General features: G+C 41.9%; 1 protein-coding gene across 1 annotated transcript; it reads left to right on the forward strand.

The window, feature by feature from the left end:
* The first annotated feature begins 4,000 nt into the window (after nt 1-4,000).
* LOC147443486 (uncharacterized) lies at nt 4,001-6,783 on the forward strand. The gene is made up of 4 exons (XM_086529513.1): nt 4,001-5,160; nt 5,315-6,289; nt 6,513-6,601; nt 6,669-6,783. The coding sequence occupies exons 1-4, from the start codon at nt 4,054-4,056 to the stop codon at nt 6,781-6,783; spliced, it is 2,286 nt and encodes a 761-aa protein (XP_086385639.1). The 5' UTR covers nt 4,001-4,053.
* Nucleotides 6,784-14,856: the final 8,073 nt, after the last annotated feature.

A 14,856-nucleotide genomic window follows, 5' to 3' on the forward strand; every position in this document is an offset into this window, starting at 1 on the left:
GCATAGTTGAAAAAAAACTCAACGAAAAAACATGGCTATGGCGTTGATCTTCAATGTCAAAGAGAGAAACCGAGTGAGAGAGACGGTCCTGTTGTGGCGACGCCTCTTCATGGCTACCCTATGCTTGGGGTCGAGCCTTTGCTCCCCCAGGCATGGCGATGCCCCATCTTCGTGCCTTGGTCGTGGTCATCAAACACTTCATGGCAGCCATGTGGTGCCACAATATAAGCATCAGGACGACCATCATCATCAATGTGGTATCCCTGCAAAAGCAAAAAACAAACAATCACATCAGCAAAATCTATGTCCACGTGAGGAAGAGGTATGCCATCATCATCTCCATGCAAGAGTCGTGCGTGAGCCCATCTTCATGTGGGGAGAGAAGCTTCTGCTCTACAACCTTGCCTTCGATCGCACGCGCACACACAAAAAATTTTGAAAAATTAAAAATATCTCACAGAGGGTGCAGAATCTCGCTTTTTACGTAAGACGCAAAAACGTACAGAACGACGTTTTCCTTCACCTCTCACAGACTATTTTTCTAAACATGGCTGTTTATAGAAAATTTGCTAATCAACAAATTTCGCCCTATAAAAACGTAAGGAAGAGAGAAAGAGAGAACTTCATGCACATGCCTTGCTCATGGAAGAAAGCCATATCCTTCTCCCACCATGCTCTGATACCAATGTAAGACTAGAGGTCTTGTGTCATGTGTATCACCACCCAACCATGTCCTTGCATAGGCCCTAACCCTAGTTAGCTGGCCGTTTCATATTAGGATGCCCACTGAACTACATGACTGGACCTTTGTCCAGAGGACCCTTGTCCTTACACCCCCTCTTTGGAAATGGTAGCTCGCTTTGCTTACTAAACTTGCTTGCTTCACATACATGGTCATAATGTAGCCGAATCTAGGCTACATACAATTTCTCTTGTCTCCATATGCTTTGACCATTATAGGATGACATGACCAATCTATCTATACCATAGCTCAACATCCTTATTTTGTTCATGATGACTCTCTATATACACGACTATCTGTAATATTATCCAGAGTGAAAGGCCTCACTTCTTCATTCCTTGTGTAATACGCTTACTTGTCTTCCATTTTTGAACTCCTCAATAAAGCAACCATATATGTTAAACCAAACGTGCATAACTTTCTTGGTCATTTGTCTAATTGGGGTGAAATTCTTTGTGATTGTAAGTAAATAAAGTGCATCACAATTCCCATCTCTAGTAACCAATGGTAAACTCCCAATGTGCATAGTGGGATTGCATAGTGTCATCTCTAATGGCTACAAACTCCTACAAACTCTAGTGGTTTGTGGTACCCAAGTCTTTAAACCAATAATCATTGCTAGGTGGTTGTGACATGATCCCTATTACATGCTTCATGGCTACTAAGCCTCTATCATAAGCAACATCTCTATATCCTCCATTATAACATGTATTATTGCCATATTTATGGTGTCAACCATAACCTCTCCGACCATAAGTGGGTTGATGATATCAATTTTTTTCCAAGTGTCCATGTTTTCCACAACCATTGCATTGCATGTCACAATGTATAGGTCCTTTACGGCCTCTACCACCACACGGTTGTGCTCTATCCTTCCTCTAGGCATAAATTTGCCTCCTCTAGACATAAAACTCTCATCTACCTACATTATGGACATAATATAGGCCATCTTTACCAAGTCCTTGACCAAATTCTCCACATCTATTGCCACCACATCCATGATTATGACAAAACACTTGGTCATGGTTACTAATGGATCCACCAAGGTTATGCCCAGCTTCCTTTGTCATGCATAAAGCAACCAAATCCTCAAAATCTAGCATAGTTCTTTGCATGGAAACGCGATGAAAATTGAGTTAGCTAAGGACTTGTATTGTAGCCCAAGTCTGTTCACTGTCATCAACACCAAGTCGTCCTCATCTACTTGTCAATTAATGCTAGCCAAGTCCTCCCCACCATGAACTACCTTATTTTAACAATGGGGGGCACTTAGAGAAAATATCTCGGGGGGTTCACTATATGTAAACCATCTATACAACGTGAGTTCAAAGGGTATTTAAAAAACCCCTTATCTGTGAATTTTGAACTAATAAAACAACCCCTCTTTCTTTATGAACTTACGGGTTTTTTTTCCAAAGTGCAATAAAAAAACCCCTTATTTAAATATATTTATGTAAATTTACCCAAAATTTTTGAATTAAAAAACCCCTCTTGTTGAACTCTCATGGTATACTTACATACATAGAGGTGGACCCCCCGAGGAAAATATGGTATATTACATGCAACCATGGGCTTATTTAAAAAACCTATGTAGCCTTGTCATCATTTAAACCAACCCTTCTATGAAATATTAACATAATTTTCAAAGCCCTTATTATCTGTATATTTTCCTTACTATATGTATATTTTCTAGCTAGCTAATAGTCTGTCAAAAACCCTTAATGTAGACGAGTTGTTTAAACAAAAGATTAAGGTACAGGTTTGTTCGATCTTCTTTTCCTAATGATTTTCAAATCATGTATGACATCGATCACAAAATAGTTCATTAATAAAGCACTATTGAGACTTCTAAGCACAATCACCTACAATAACATATTTCATTGACAAAGCATAATTGACACTAAAACTTTTCGAAAGGTTATGTTTTTTTAGCAACTAAATAACTAACTTCCATATGTGCAAAAAATTGCTTTCTTGTCATCACCCAAAGTTTACCTTCATAAAACTATGATCATTTAGGAAATCCATTGAAACATAGGCAACAAAACCATAGCAAAGAAGTCCTTATGAATGGTAGTATAAAAAATTAGGAATTGAAAACATGCAATAAGTCTCTTTTATACAAGTTTTGATTGTGGTCATGTTCTCATTAGAAATAAGCATAGTATTATTCTTCATGCTTCAATCAATTTTACCACCTCTCTGGACAAAGGTCCAATCATGCAGTTCAGTGGGCATCCTAATGTGAAACGACCAACTAACTAGGGTTAGGGCCTATATAAGGACATGGTTGGGTGGTGATACACATGACACAAGACCTCTAGTCTTACAGGGGGAGAATCAGCAATACTTCTTTGGAAATTGTGCATAGGGACATATGGGGTCTACATTAGAATAATGTATCTCATGATGGAGTCTTATTCATTGATGATCACATGTACATGACATGGGTATATTTCTTGAAGCACAAAATTGAGGCTTTATAGAGTAGGATTGTGGCACGTATGTAAAGTATTTTAGGTTGGATAATGGTGGAGAGTACATGTTTTGTGAGCTTGAGGAGTACCTTAATGAGAATGGCAATAAGTGGAATCTAAAATGTAGCTACACACCACAACAACATTGCATTATTGGGCAAAATCAGTGCAGAGTGACTCCCATCGCATTGATACATGATCACCTTTCAAGAAAACTTATGATTAGAAGCTCATGGTGGCATACATGAAAGTGTTTGGTTGTGAATGTCAGGGTAAAGGGCCGAGTAAGTGGATGGCCCCCAGTTTAGAGACAATTATATGAGATAAACGTGTCACATTTCAAGAACATCGTAGATGGAGTTGTCAACTGACATGGAGTCATGTAATTGGCCGAGATTCATGTTCAAAACCCACACCTTGCCGTCCTTTTACTGGAGCTCTCTCATCGTGCCTTTTCGGTACACATTTTTTTAATACGTCAAAATCGAAAATGTTAACGTGAGCGCTTGACTGGTCGCTAGAAGCCATGTCGCTTTTATTATTGAATCTCCTCCGAAATCAACTCTGCGTTGCACTGAAAAATGTGAAGAGTAGCTCAAGATTGAGCTTCCCCATTTTCAATTGTCGTAATATGGAGCTTTCACTCTATGGTCATGTGCCAAATGATACCAAAGGCACTGCAACGATTGGATGATGCCCAATTGAAAAGAAGGGCTATAAATTCGCATATACGTTCTCCGTGTGGAAGGCCCCTAAGCGAAGCTCTAATTTGAAATTTGTCCTCCCGCCCTTTCCCCTTGTTCCCGTTTGCTTCATTTGGCAGTGTTAGCAGAGATGGACGAGAAGGGCGATATTGCATCTTTGCAGGGCATACAAGAACACACAGGGGTCGAGAAGGCATCTGCCCAGGACACACAAGAACACACGAAGGGCGATCTTGCATCTGCTGTTGAAACGAACGAGAAGGGTGACCTAAATATTGTGTCTGCGCAGGGCACACAATTGCTGCAGCTGCGTCATGATGTTGGATCTTCAATCCGTCCCCTTGCAGAGTCCAGCCATTGCCTAGACGCAGAGCTTAAGCTTGCACATCCAGTGTATGAGCAGCGCATCCATGACCAGCTTGTTGATCGCGTGTCGAGCCAACTGCTGCAGTATCCTGATCTATATGGTTCTTCTGTCGATACCTTCACACGTTCCATCATCAAAATTGCTCGGCAGAGTGACCATTGCTTCAACTTGTTTGCAAATCTTATCAGAAGCAAATTAGAGACGCAGCTCTCCATCCAGTTCCTTCGCAAGCTCTTCAGAATCATTGAAGCTTCCTTTGCTTATAGCATTCGAGTGTGGAGAAGGACACTACCAGTCTTTAATATGAGAGATAGCTTCATTGCTGCAATTGCAAACTGCCAAGTGCTTTTGGTAGTTGGCAAGAAAGGGTCGGGCAAAACTAGCCAGATCCCCCAATATCTTGTTGATGCAGGATGTTATGGTGATAACCAGACGGTTGCTTGCCCGCAGCCTGGAAGTGCTCGCAACTTGATAAGCATAGCCCGGAGAGTGGCCAATGAATTGGGAGTAGAATTGGGTACCCTTGTAGGGTTTGTTTTGGACACGCCACGGTATTCTTGTTTCAGCACAGGGACTGCTATCAAGTTTATGAGCGAAGTCCATCTTCTTGGAGAATCGAGCCACGACACAGATCTTTCAGCTTATTCGGCAATCTTTATTGATGACATACAGGAGCAGAGGGCTGACACACAGTTACTGCTTGGCCTGCTTAAAGAAACTCTCCAGAGACGCTCATCGCTACGTTTGATTATGAGCTCTGCAATTGTGGACACGATTGTGCCTGGCTTCTTTCCCAATTGCAACACTCTAGAAATACCTGAATCACAACTTCCTGTACAAGCGATACAATTGGCTGAGGTTTATGCCAAGGTACACTTCTTTGATACATGCTTACGTGCATTCTTAACTTGCATTGACGTTGCGGCATTAGAAATTGTTTATTTATTCTAAGACTGCTATTTTTGGTAACATTGTTGATCCTAATTATCACGACTCATGAAGTGCTCTTGGCTATTCAATGCAGGACACACAATTAATGCATCATCATGACGTTGGGTCTGTGCAGGGCACACAATTGTTGCAGCTGCATCATGATGTTGGATCTTCAATCCATCCCCTTGTAGAATCCATCCATCGCCTCAACGCAGAGCTTCCACCCCCAGTAGATGAACAACGCCTCCATGACCAGCTTACTGATCTCGTGTCTAGACAACTGCTGCAGCAGCATCCCGATCTTAATGGGTCTTCCGTCGGTACCCTCACACATTCCGTCATCAAAATTGCTCGACAGAGTGACCACTCCCTCAGCTTATTTGCAAATCTTATTAGACGCAGAGGGATGGAGCTCTCTATCCCGTTTCTTCGCAAGCTCTTCAAAATCATTGAAGCTTCCTTTGCTTATAGCATTCGAATGCGGAGAAGGACACTACCAATTTCTAACATGAGAGATAGCTTCATTGCTGCAATCGCAAACAACCAAGTGCTTTTGGTAGTTGGCAACAAAGGGTCGGGCAAAACTAGCCAAATCCCCCAATATCTTGTTGATGCAGGATGTTATGGTGATACCCGGATGATTGCATGCCCGCAACCCGGAAGTGCTCGGAACTTGATAAGTATAGCTCAGAGAGTGGCTAACGAAATGGGAGTAGAATTGGGCACTCTTGTAGGGTTTGCTTTGGAGAAGCCACGGTATTCTTGTTTCAGGACAGGGACTGCTATCAAGTTTATGAGCGAAGTCCATCTTCTTGGAGAGTTGAGCCTTGACACAGATCTTTCACATTATTCGGCAATCTTCATTGATGACATACATGAGCAGAGGTCTCACACACAGTTACTGCTTGGACTGCTTAAAGAAACTCTCAAGAGACGCTCATGGCTACGTTTGATTATGAGCTCTGCAATTGTGGACACGATTGTGCCTGGCTTCTTTCCCAATTGCATCACTCTAGAAATACCTGAATCACAACTTCCGATTCAATTGACCGAGTTGGATGCACAGGTACGCTTATCGCTTATCTGTAAGTACAATATGCTTACGGGGAATATTTAGTGTGCATTTTTTATTTGCAGCAGTAGAAGTAGGAAAGGAATTGTGCTTATTTAGCAGCATTGTTGATCCTAATTTGATGATGCGTGTTGCTCTTGCCCCACTTGAAGGGCCTCTTATACTTACTTTGCTCGCTTAATGTGATATGTGTGTAACTGTTTTCCTTGACATGCAGACGCAAGTAGAAGGCAATCCCCATGCTGTGATGCAGCAAGGAGAAGGCAATCCCAAGGAAAAGGAAATTGAATTTTGGAAGAAGGCGTGGTTGGATTTATAAGTGTGTGTATGAAGACTAGTAAACAATCTTGTAAATGGTGTGGTGTTAATACAGGCAGCTCTCTGTTCATAATATCAACGGGGAGCTTCACAGGTTTATGGCTGTCAGGTTAATTTCTCTAGAGAATGGAGGAGGAGGATCTTCAGGAATAAGACAGAATGGTTTATAGCATGAAAAGATATGGGAGCCTATTTCTATATATAGTGATGCTCAAAAGGGTTGTATATTATAAGAAGTCACACTTAGATTTTTCAAGTTTTAGCAGCATGATTATTTTGTATGGATTTTTTCCCTTGGTATGGCTATTTGGATACTATTTTTTTGCCACAACTTGAATTTCATATACACATGCGTGCGCACACGAGTTGAGAAAGAAAGGAAAGAACACAAAATACGAGGTTTCTTAAGAAAAAACAAGCGCGTGTGTGTGTGTGTATAATAGAGAGAGAGAGAGAGAGAGAGAAAGAGAGAGAGAGAGAGAGAGAGAGAGAGAGAGGAGAGTATGTAACCATTTTTTTTTTCTTTTAAGTCTACATGATATATATGAGACATGCAAATAGGAAAGAGAGCATGAGGAAAGAGGGAGGATTTAAGACTTTTCAAAAGTGCATTAAAAAATATATCCTATTAATGTAAGGAGAGAGTAAGATAAAGAATGAAAAACAAGAGCATAGCTACAAATTATGTATATTTCAAACTAAGATTGTATTAAATTTTGTGGAAAACATTGTGGACAACCTTAGCGCGCAAAATTGTGGATTAGATTTTGTGGGCAGGGTAAAAGCATAGAATGGTGGAATACTATTTGTCACCTACAATAGTATATTAGCATTTTTTGGATCTAGAATTTATTGTTCACAAGTTATCCAATAATGTATAAGATGACACCCAATTGTGAACCAAATAGTGCACCAACATCACGGACACCCAATTATATAATACATGTCATTTAGTCTTCTATAGGAGATATCCATGGACACAGGTATATGAGCCACCATACCCTGCTTTTACTTGACAAGAGTGTGGTTAGCAATCTTGTGGACAACATTGTGGTTATTAATTTTGTGGATAGCAATTTTGTGGAAAGTCATTTTACGGGTGCAAATTTTCTTGATAATAACAAGTTTGGGAAGAATAAAATTTTGGATAGCAATTTGTGGATAAAGAGGTCTACTGACTGAAGCAGACTAACGAGTTCGAGGAAGCAAGAATATGAGACAAAGAGCTAAAAAACAAGAACCTTGAAATTCATATGGTGGACATCTCTAATAATATACAGCTCACTTTGCCAAAGGTATAGTAGATTTCAATTTCAGCTCTCCTTTTAAACTATATGACGAATGAAAGTGACACCATTAATGTGCAGCACATCATCAACTAAGATAGTTTCCTTAGATTGAGATAACTTCTTGAAAATTAGCAGCAAAGGTAGGGCAGGGAGGCTTTTCACCCGGTCTCCAAAGCACTTTGGACAATATCCAAAGTGATCTTCACGTGGACAGGAGGTTGGCTTGGGATTGGTGGTGTCTGGATTCACAAAGTGCACTGGGAGCACTCGCAGACGGGCGGCAATCTTGTAGGCAAGCCTTCACCTCTTTGCTTCAGGAGGATTTAGGGGTGAGAGTCGTGGTTGCAAGTTGGAGGTTGAAATTGGTTGCTCACTAGCCTTTTTCTTGTCTGTAGTGGTCATGTAATCTCTTATTAATGAGATTAAGCCAAATGTTACCTTACGCTTGAGCACGCGCTGCGGCCTTAGGCCACTTAGGTGTAGAGGTGATCTTCCTCCTCTTAGTCGGCTCCTCAGGAAAGAGAGGTCTGGTGATGCTTTCTCTTCCCTTAATGTGTGTCACGGTACCTTTGTGTATGTTGATGTAGAATATTTCAAGCTCGTGTGCGTTGGAGGTTTCTGGAGCACTCATAGGTTGAGAGGAGAGGTATATCAAGCTCTTCTTCTCACTCTCCTTCATTGGCGACAATCACTAACAAGGCATGTAGAAGAACTTACTTCTTGAATTTCACTACAACCTGGTAACAAGACCTCGATGAAAGCTTTTAAGGCCTCTAAAGCCTCCTCCTCTTCTGTTCTCCAATTTGCAAACTCCTCACGCCATTCGTCCATGTTGTAGATTGCACATCTTCATTGCTTGTGGACTGAAGGTCTGTGTAGCCCTCCTCCATGGGGGCACCAAAATGATAGCGGGAAAAAGAGCAGTGTAATCGGGTGGCCTCTGTACTCGTGCACACTCCACAAACCACGCCTCATGCAAACAAGCAAAGAACAAAACAAAGGGGGCACCACCCTAAATTAAGAGGTTTAGGGACCTCGCACATAGTGCACATAGGCAAGTGAGACTTCTGGCATTATGATGGCATCAAAACATATGGCAAAACACATAAAAACGAAGCTTAGGGACCTTATGTAGCATATATATACACAAGACATCAGCTTAACAATACAACGACATCTGATCATACATAACAATGATAGGGAGAAGCAAGCCAAGGATGGCATAATCCCTTGTCAAAAACAATCAACCTAGCAAGTAGGTATGATCCTACTAGCAACACATCAATACCTTAGAGAATGATGGCGAGGATGGTGGCCATGGAGCATGAGAGAAGACTCCTTATTTAGGTTTTAGGGCTAGTAATGTAGCATACTAGAGGGGGAGAGAGAGAGGGAGAGAGAGTAGAGCTCCATCCATAGCTCCTCGTTGTGAGCAATGTCGTCATAGCTTCATTGCTTGGTGAAGTGGGTGAAGTGTTGGTTTTGAGTGAGAGAAGGCCTCCTTATATAGGTTTCTGAGAGGGTTTAGGATTAGGGATAAACATGCTTAAATTCGCTGATTGGGGTTACTTTAATTTTGCTTAGGGTGGTCAATAGATTAAGGTCACCTGATATGTCACCATCAAGATATTCTATAGAGTGATGTGAGAGGGGAGGGTAAATGCTGATTTTTCTGATTGTGACACATGGGGATAAGGCCTTGACCAGCATTTAAGAGCAGGTAAGGTGGCTGTTGAAACTGGAGGTTCTGCACATGTCAGGGGGGGGACCTGCTGGGTCCTCCTGAATATCAAATTCTCAAAAAAATCTCAACCATGGCTTCTTTTGACATGTGTTCTTTGAAAAAATCAGCATGTCTCTTTTCAACTCAAAAGTCTTTATCCCTGTTGACTCACCTTTACCATAAGATTTTCCCCTTTTCTCCTCCTGTAACTGCATTGTTGATGCCCAATCACTGCTTCTAGTAACAGTGAAGTGTTACCTACCAAATACTTATGGTGCAGTAAAAAATATTTACCATGGGTAAAAAAGTTACTGTAGGTAAAAAGTGATTTGTATTTACCATGTAGGTGAAAAATATTTACTGTAGGAAAATAAATATTTACTGTGGTAAAAAATATTTACTGTCGGTAAAAAAGTGAAAACGGAGTATGCTGTGCTGTGAGTCCACACGAACATCCTCGTGTAAATTTCACTAGAAATTCACACCTAGAATGGGCTATTCTGTAAGATATAGGTTGTAGGCATGTATAAGAGCTCGTTCCCACGTATCTTCTGTCCATGGCACTTTTTACTCTTTGGTGCTTGTGAAGTAGATTTTTCTTCTCTTTCGAGATCCCTTGGACTAGAGTATCCTCATCTCCCCAACAACTGACTGTGCCTTTATTGCATCTTCAGAAGGGGTCCTAAAAACCATGCATCATATAGCCCTCCCCCTTAAGCTAGAGGTATTTGATGCCTTTAGCTGTAGGTTGTGCTACAATAGGGTTCTCTTGAATACTTACCTACTTGGTACCAATTGAATTTGCCATGTTACTGCTTTTTTGGCTGATGCACTCTGTTTAGTCCTTTCTGATGAATAATTGTATCCATCCATGATTAACAACTGGTCTCCTAGACCCTTGAAAGCCATACCCCATCCATTATCAATATCCGCTTTCACTGGTAGCATTCTCTTTTTTTCTTTTCTTCTTCTCTTTTTTTCCTTTTTTCTTCTTCTTCTTTTTTCTTTTTTTGTTGAAACGACTATGTACATGATTGTTACCTTAGTTGGAGCTCGAATATGATGAGCTCTCCTCTGAACCATCCTTAGCATTGATTTCACCAGCATATGGCTGTGAAAGACGACATTGGTAGGCCTTCAATCGCCAACCATTTACCGGGGTCTGATGTACCTTACCATCTAGGTCGCCTAGTTGGTAACTACCATTTGAGAACTTCTGTATCACTACAAAAGGGCCTTCCCACTTGAGTAAGAACTTATCATCCTTCCTGCGATCAAAGCGATTGTCATATCTGAGCACTAAAGAACCTTCCTTGATACCTTTCTTGACAAGGTTGCGATTGAACTTCTTTCGTTTCTTCTCTGCCTGGGCTGCATAGTACTTCACTGCTGACTCTCGATCTAGCCCTAACCTGCTGTCCAAATCGATGATTCTTCCTTCCACCTGCTTCTCTTGACTATCCTCTTGATGTGCTTTTAGAACTCGGAGGCTCGCTAGCTCCACTTCTATAGGCAATAGTGCCTCTTGCCCGTAAACCAAGTGAAAAGGTGTATACCCCAAGGATGTTTTAAAGGATGTTCTGTAGGCCCAAAGTGCTGCATCTAGGTGTTTGTCCCATGTCTTAGGATGTAAATGCACTTGCTTAGTGATGATTTTACATATAAGACCATTTACCTTTTCCACCAGACCATTGCACTGAGGGTAGTATGGTGTAGAGTGCCTGCGCTTGATTTTTAACTTGCTCATCAATTGCCCGACTAAATCAGCTCGAAATCCCGATCCCCTATCCGAGAGAATCTCCAAAGGTGTGCCAAAATGGCAACAAAGGCATTCAAAAATAAAATCACTCACGTCCTTGGCTGTGATGCGCTTTGTGGGACGAGCTTCTGCCCATCTGGTCATGTACTCCACCCCCATAATGATGTATTCCTTCCCTGATTGAGTGCAAGGTAGTGGCCCTATTGCATCTATCCCCCATTTTTCAAATGGCCCATAGGTTTTGATTGGATGCTGATTTTCATGGGTAAGACGCCTTGGTCCAGCTTTTTGGCAAACCTCACATATGCGGCACCAATGTTGTACATCTCGATGGAGGCTTGGCCACGTGAACCCTGCTTGTAAAATCTTTCTGCTAGTAATCTCTTGTGCAAAGTGGCCACCACACACACTTTCATGACAACTAAACAAAATATCCTTTATCTCTTGGGATGCAGGAACTCTCCTTAAGACAGCATCTTTCCCTCTACAATACAAGTCCTCATTCACTAAGCTATAGCTGGTAGCCTTTTTTGCCAACCACCTACGTTCACTTTTACTCATACCAGAGGGTGCTTCACAATGCTCAAGAAAGTAAAGTAAATCATGCAGCTCCTCCTTTCCCTGGTATAAAGGGCTTTTCACAAGGATAGCACCTACTATGAGAGTTTGTAGTTCTTCACCTGCTAAGGCATCTGCTTCTCGATTTTGATCTCTAGGTACAAAGTGCACTCGAACTTCTTTCAAACCCTTCAACAAGGCCTTTGCTTCCCTCATCTTAACAGAAAATTTGTCATTTTTACAGGCCCATACACCAACCATTTGCTTAACAATCAACATGGAGTCACCAAAAACATTCAGCTTTGTGATGCCCTGAGAAAGACAACATTGCAACCCTAAAACAAGGGCATGGTACTCTGCTTCATTGTTAGAATGAACCTCTTTTAGATGAAACCCTTTTGCAAAGATCTTCTCCTTCTCTGGACCTAATTTTACTATGCCTGCTGATGCCTTGTCTTTGGTCCTCTTGTAAGCCCCATCAAAATACAGACTGTGTGCTCCCAGTAGAACTTCAGGCTCCGGGATAGGCGGTACCTTACTAGGTGCCTCTTTCTTGGCCTTCTCATAACACCTTTGTGTGAGGACATCTGCCAAACAAGCACGGGTGGAATCCTCTACTTGTAGTGTGTAGTCAAACTCTTGAAGCTGCACCACCCACTTTGCTATTCTTTTAGACAATTCCATGTGTTGTAGGGCATATTGAAAAACCTCCTCAGTTGTGATCACCACAAATTGTCTCGGAAGTAAGTAAGCCCGAAACTTCTCCACTGCAAACTTAAGAGCTAGCACCAATTGCTCAGTTGCGCTGAAACCCTTTTCAGCAGCTGTCATCACTCTACTAGAGAAGTAGACTGGTCTCATGAGAGATGTCTTTGGGTCTTTTTGCATCAAGATAGCTCCTAGAGCTTCTGGACCTACACTAGGATGTACATAGAATAATTCACCCCATGTGGGTTGTAGGACGACAGGCAACAAGCTCAAATGGTTTTAACTTCTTGAAAGCAGCTTTCTCCCTCCTCACTCCATGTCAATGTAGTGTGTTTAGTGAGCTGCTGCAAAGGATAGATTGCCTGAGAAAGGAGATGTATGAATTGTCCCATGTAGCGAACCTTTTGAATGAAGGAGACTAGTTGCTTCACGTTTGAAGGAGTAGGTAAAGCTAACAATGTCTTTACCTTTTCAGGGTCAGCCTCAATACCATCTTGAGACACAACATGGCCTAGTAGAGTGACCTTGCTCTCACCTATGTGGCACTTGTCTTTATTCAATTGCCCACCCAATTGGGCCAGACGGGTGAAACCTTCATTAACCTTGGAGAGATGTACTTCCCTAGAGCTGTAAATGCAAAAATCATCAATGAAGACTCGTATGGACTTACCAAAGTAAGGTTGAAACACCAAGTTCATAAACCTCTGGAAAGTAGCTGGGGCATTAGTTAAACCAAAAGGCATAACTCTATAAGCAAAACACCCCCAAGGTGTTATGAAGGTAGTGTTTCTTTGGTCTTCATCTGCAATTCTGATTTGGAAGTAGCCTGAGTACCCATCACACACTGTGTACCTTTCATGACCAGCCACTTCATTTAGTATTTCATCTTGAAAAGGCAAAGGAAAATGGTCCCTTTTTGTGGCTGCGTTTAGAGGCTTGTAATCCACACATACCCTCCACTTCCAATTTTTCTTTGGTGCTACCACAACTGGAGACACCCACTTAGAATCTTCCACTGGGTAGATAAATCCTGCCTTGAGTAATCTTTTTACTTCTTTAAGAGTGCATCTTGTTGCACTAGCCCTAATCTCCTTAGCCTTTGCACCACTGGTTTGGCACCTTCCTTTAATTGGATATGGTGTTAGGTTACCGTCACTCCTTTAATGTGCTCGTAATCAGTTATAAAGAGGCCAGCATGCTTCTTTAGTACCTGCAAATAGGGTTCTCTCTCTTCTTCTAGTAGGTCCTTAGCTAGCATCTCCTCTAAGCCTGTGGCTTCTTCCTTGTTTAGAGAGTCTTGGCCACCTTCTCCTTCTGGGTTTCGCAGTATTATACCCATGACTTCCAAAGAGCTAGCATCCTCCTCAGATGACTCACCCTCAGATGAAGAGCAGCTGCTTGTGCTCCATTCATCCATAGAAGTCTCCATCTCTAGGTGTAGAGGTGATCTTCCTCCTCTTAGTCGGCTCCTCAGGAAAGAGAGGTCTGGTGATGCTTTCTCTTCCCTTAATGTGTGTCACAGTACCTTCGTGTATGTTGATGTAGAATATTTCAAGCTCGTGTGTGTTGGAGGTTTCTGGAGCACTCATAGGTTGAGAGGAGAGGTATATCAAGCTCTTCTTCTTACTCTCCTTCGTTGGCGACGATCACGAACAAGGCATGTAGAAGAACTTACTTCTTGAATTTCACTGCAACCTGGTAACAAGACCTCGATGAAAGCTTTTAAGGCCTCTAAAGCCTCCTCCTCTTCTATTCTCCAATTTGCAAACTCCTCACGCCATTCGTCCATGTTGTAGATTGCACAGCTTCATTGCTTGTGGACTGAAGGTCTGTGTAGCCCTCCTCCGTGGGGGCACCAAAATGATAGCGGGAAAAAGAGCAGTGCAATCGGGTGGCCTCTGTACTCGTGCACACTCCACAAACCACGCCTCATGCAAACAAGCAAAGAACAAAACAAAGGGGGCACCACCCTAAATTAAGAGGTTTAGGGACCTCGCACATAGTGCACATAGGCAAGTGAGACTTCTGGCATTATGATGGCATCAAAACATATGGCAAAACACATAAAAACGAAGCTTAGGGACCTTATGTAGCATATATATACACAAGACATCAGCTTAACAATACAACGACATCTGATCATACATAACAATGATAGGGAGAAGCAAGCCAAGGATGGCATAATCCCTTGTCAAAAACAATCAAC

Source organism: Adiantum capillus-veneris, chromosome 14 (genome assembly GCF_014529385.1).
Source record: "Adiantum capillus-veneris isolate H3 chromosome 14, ASM1452938v2, whole genome shotgun sequence".
Lineage (NCBI taxonomy): Eukaryota > Viridiplantae > Streptophyta > Polypodiopsida > Polypodiales > Pteridaceae > Adiantum > Adiantum capillus-veneris.

Coding starts and splice junctions, on each gene's coding strand:
- LOC147443486 (XM_086529513.1), top strand. CDS start 4,054: ATGGACGAGAAGGGCGATATTGCATCTTTGCAGGGCATACAAGAACAC. Junction 5,161..5,314: donor TGGCTGAGGTTTATGCCAAG/GTACACTTCTTT, acceptor TATTCAATGCAG/GACACACAATTAATGCATCA. Junction 6,602..6,668: donor GAATTTTGGAAGAAGGCGTG/GTTGGATTTATA, acceptor GTGTTAATACAG/GCAGCTCTCTGTTCATAATA.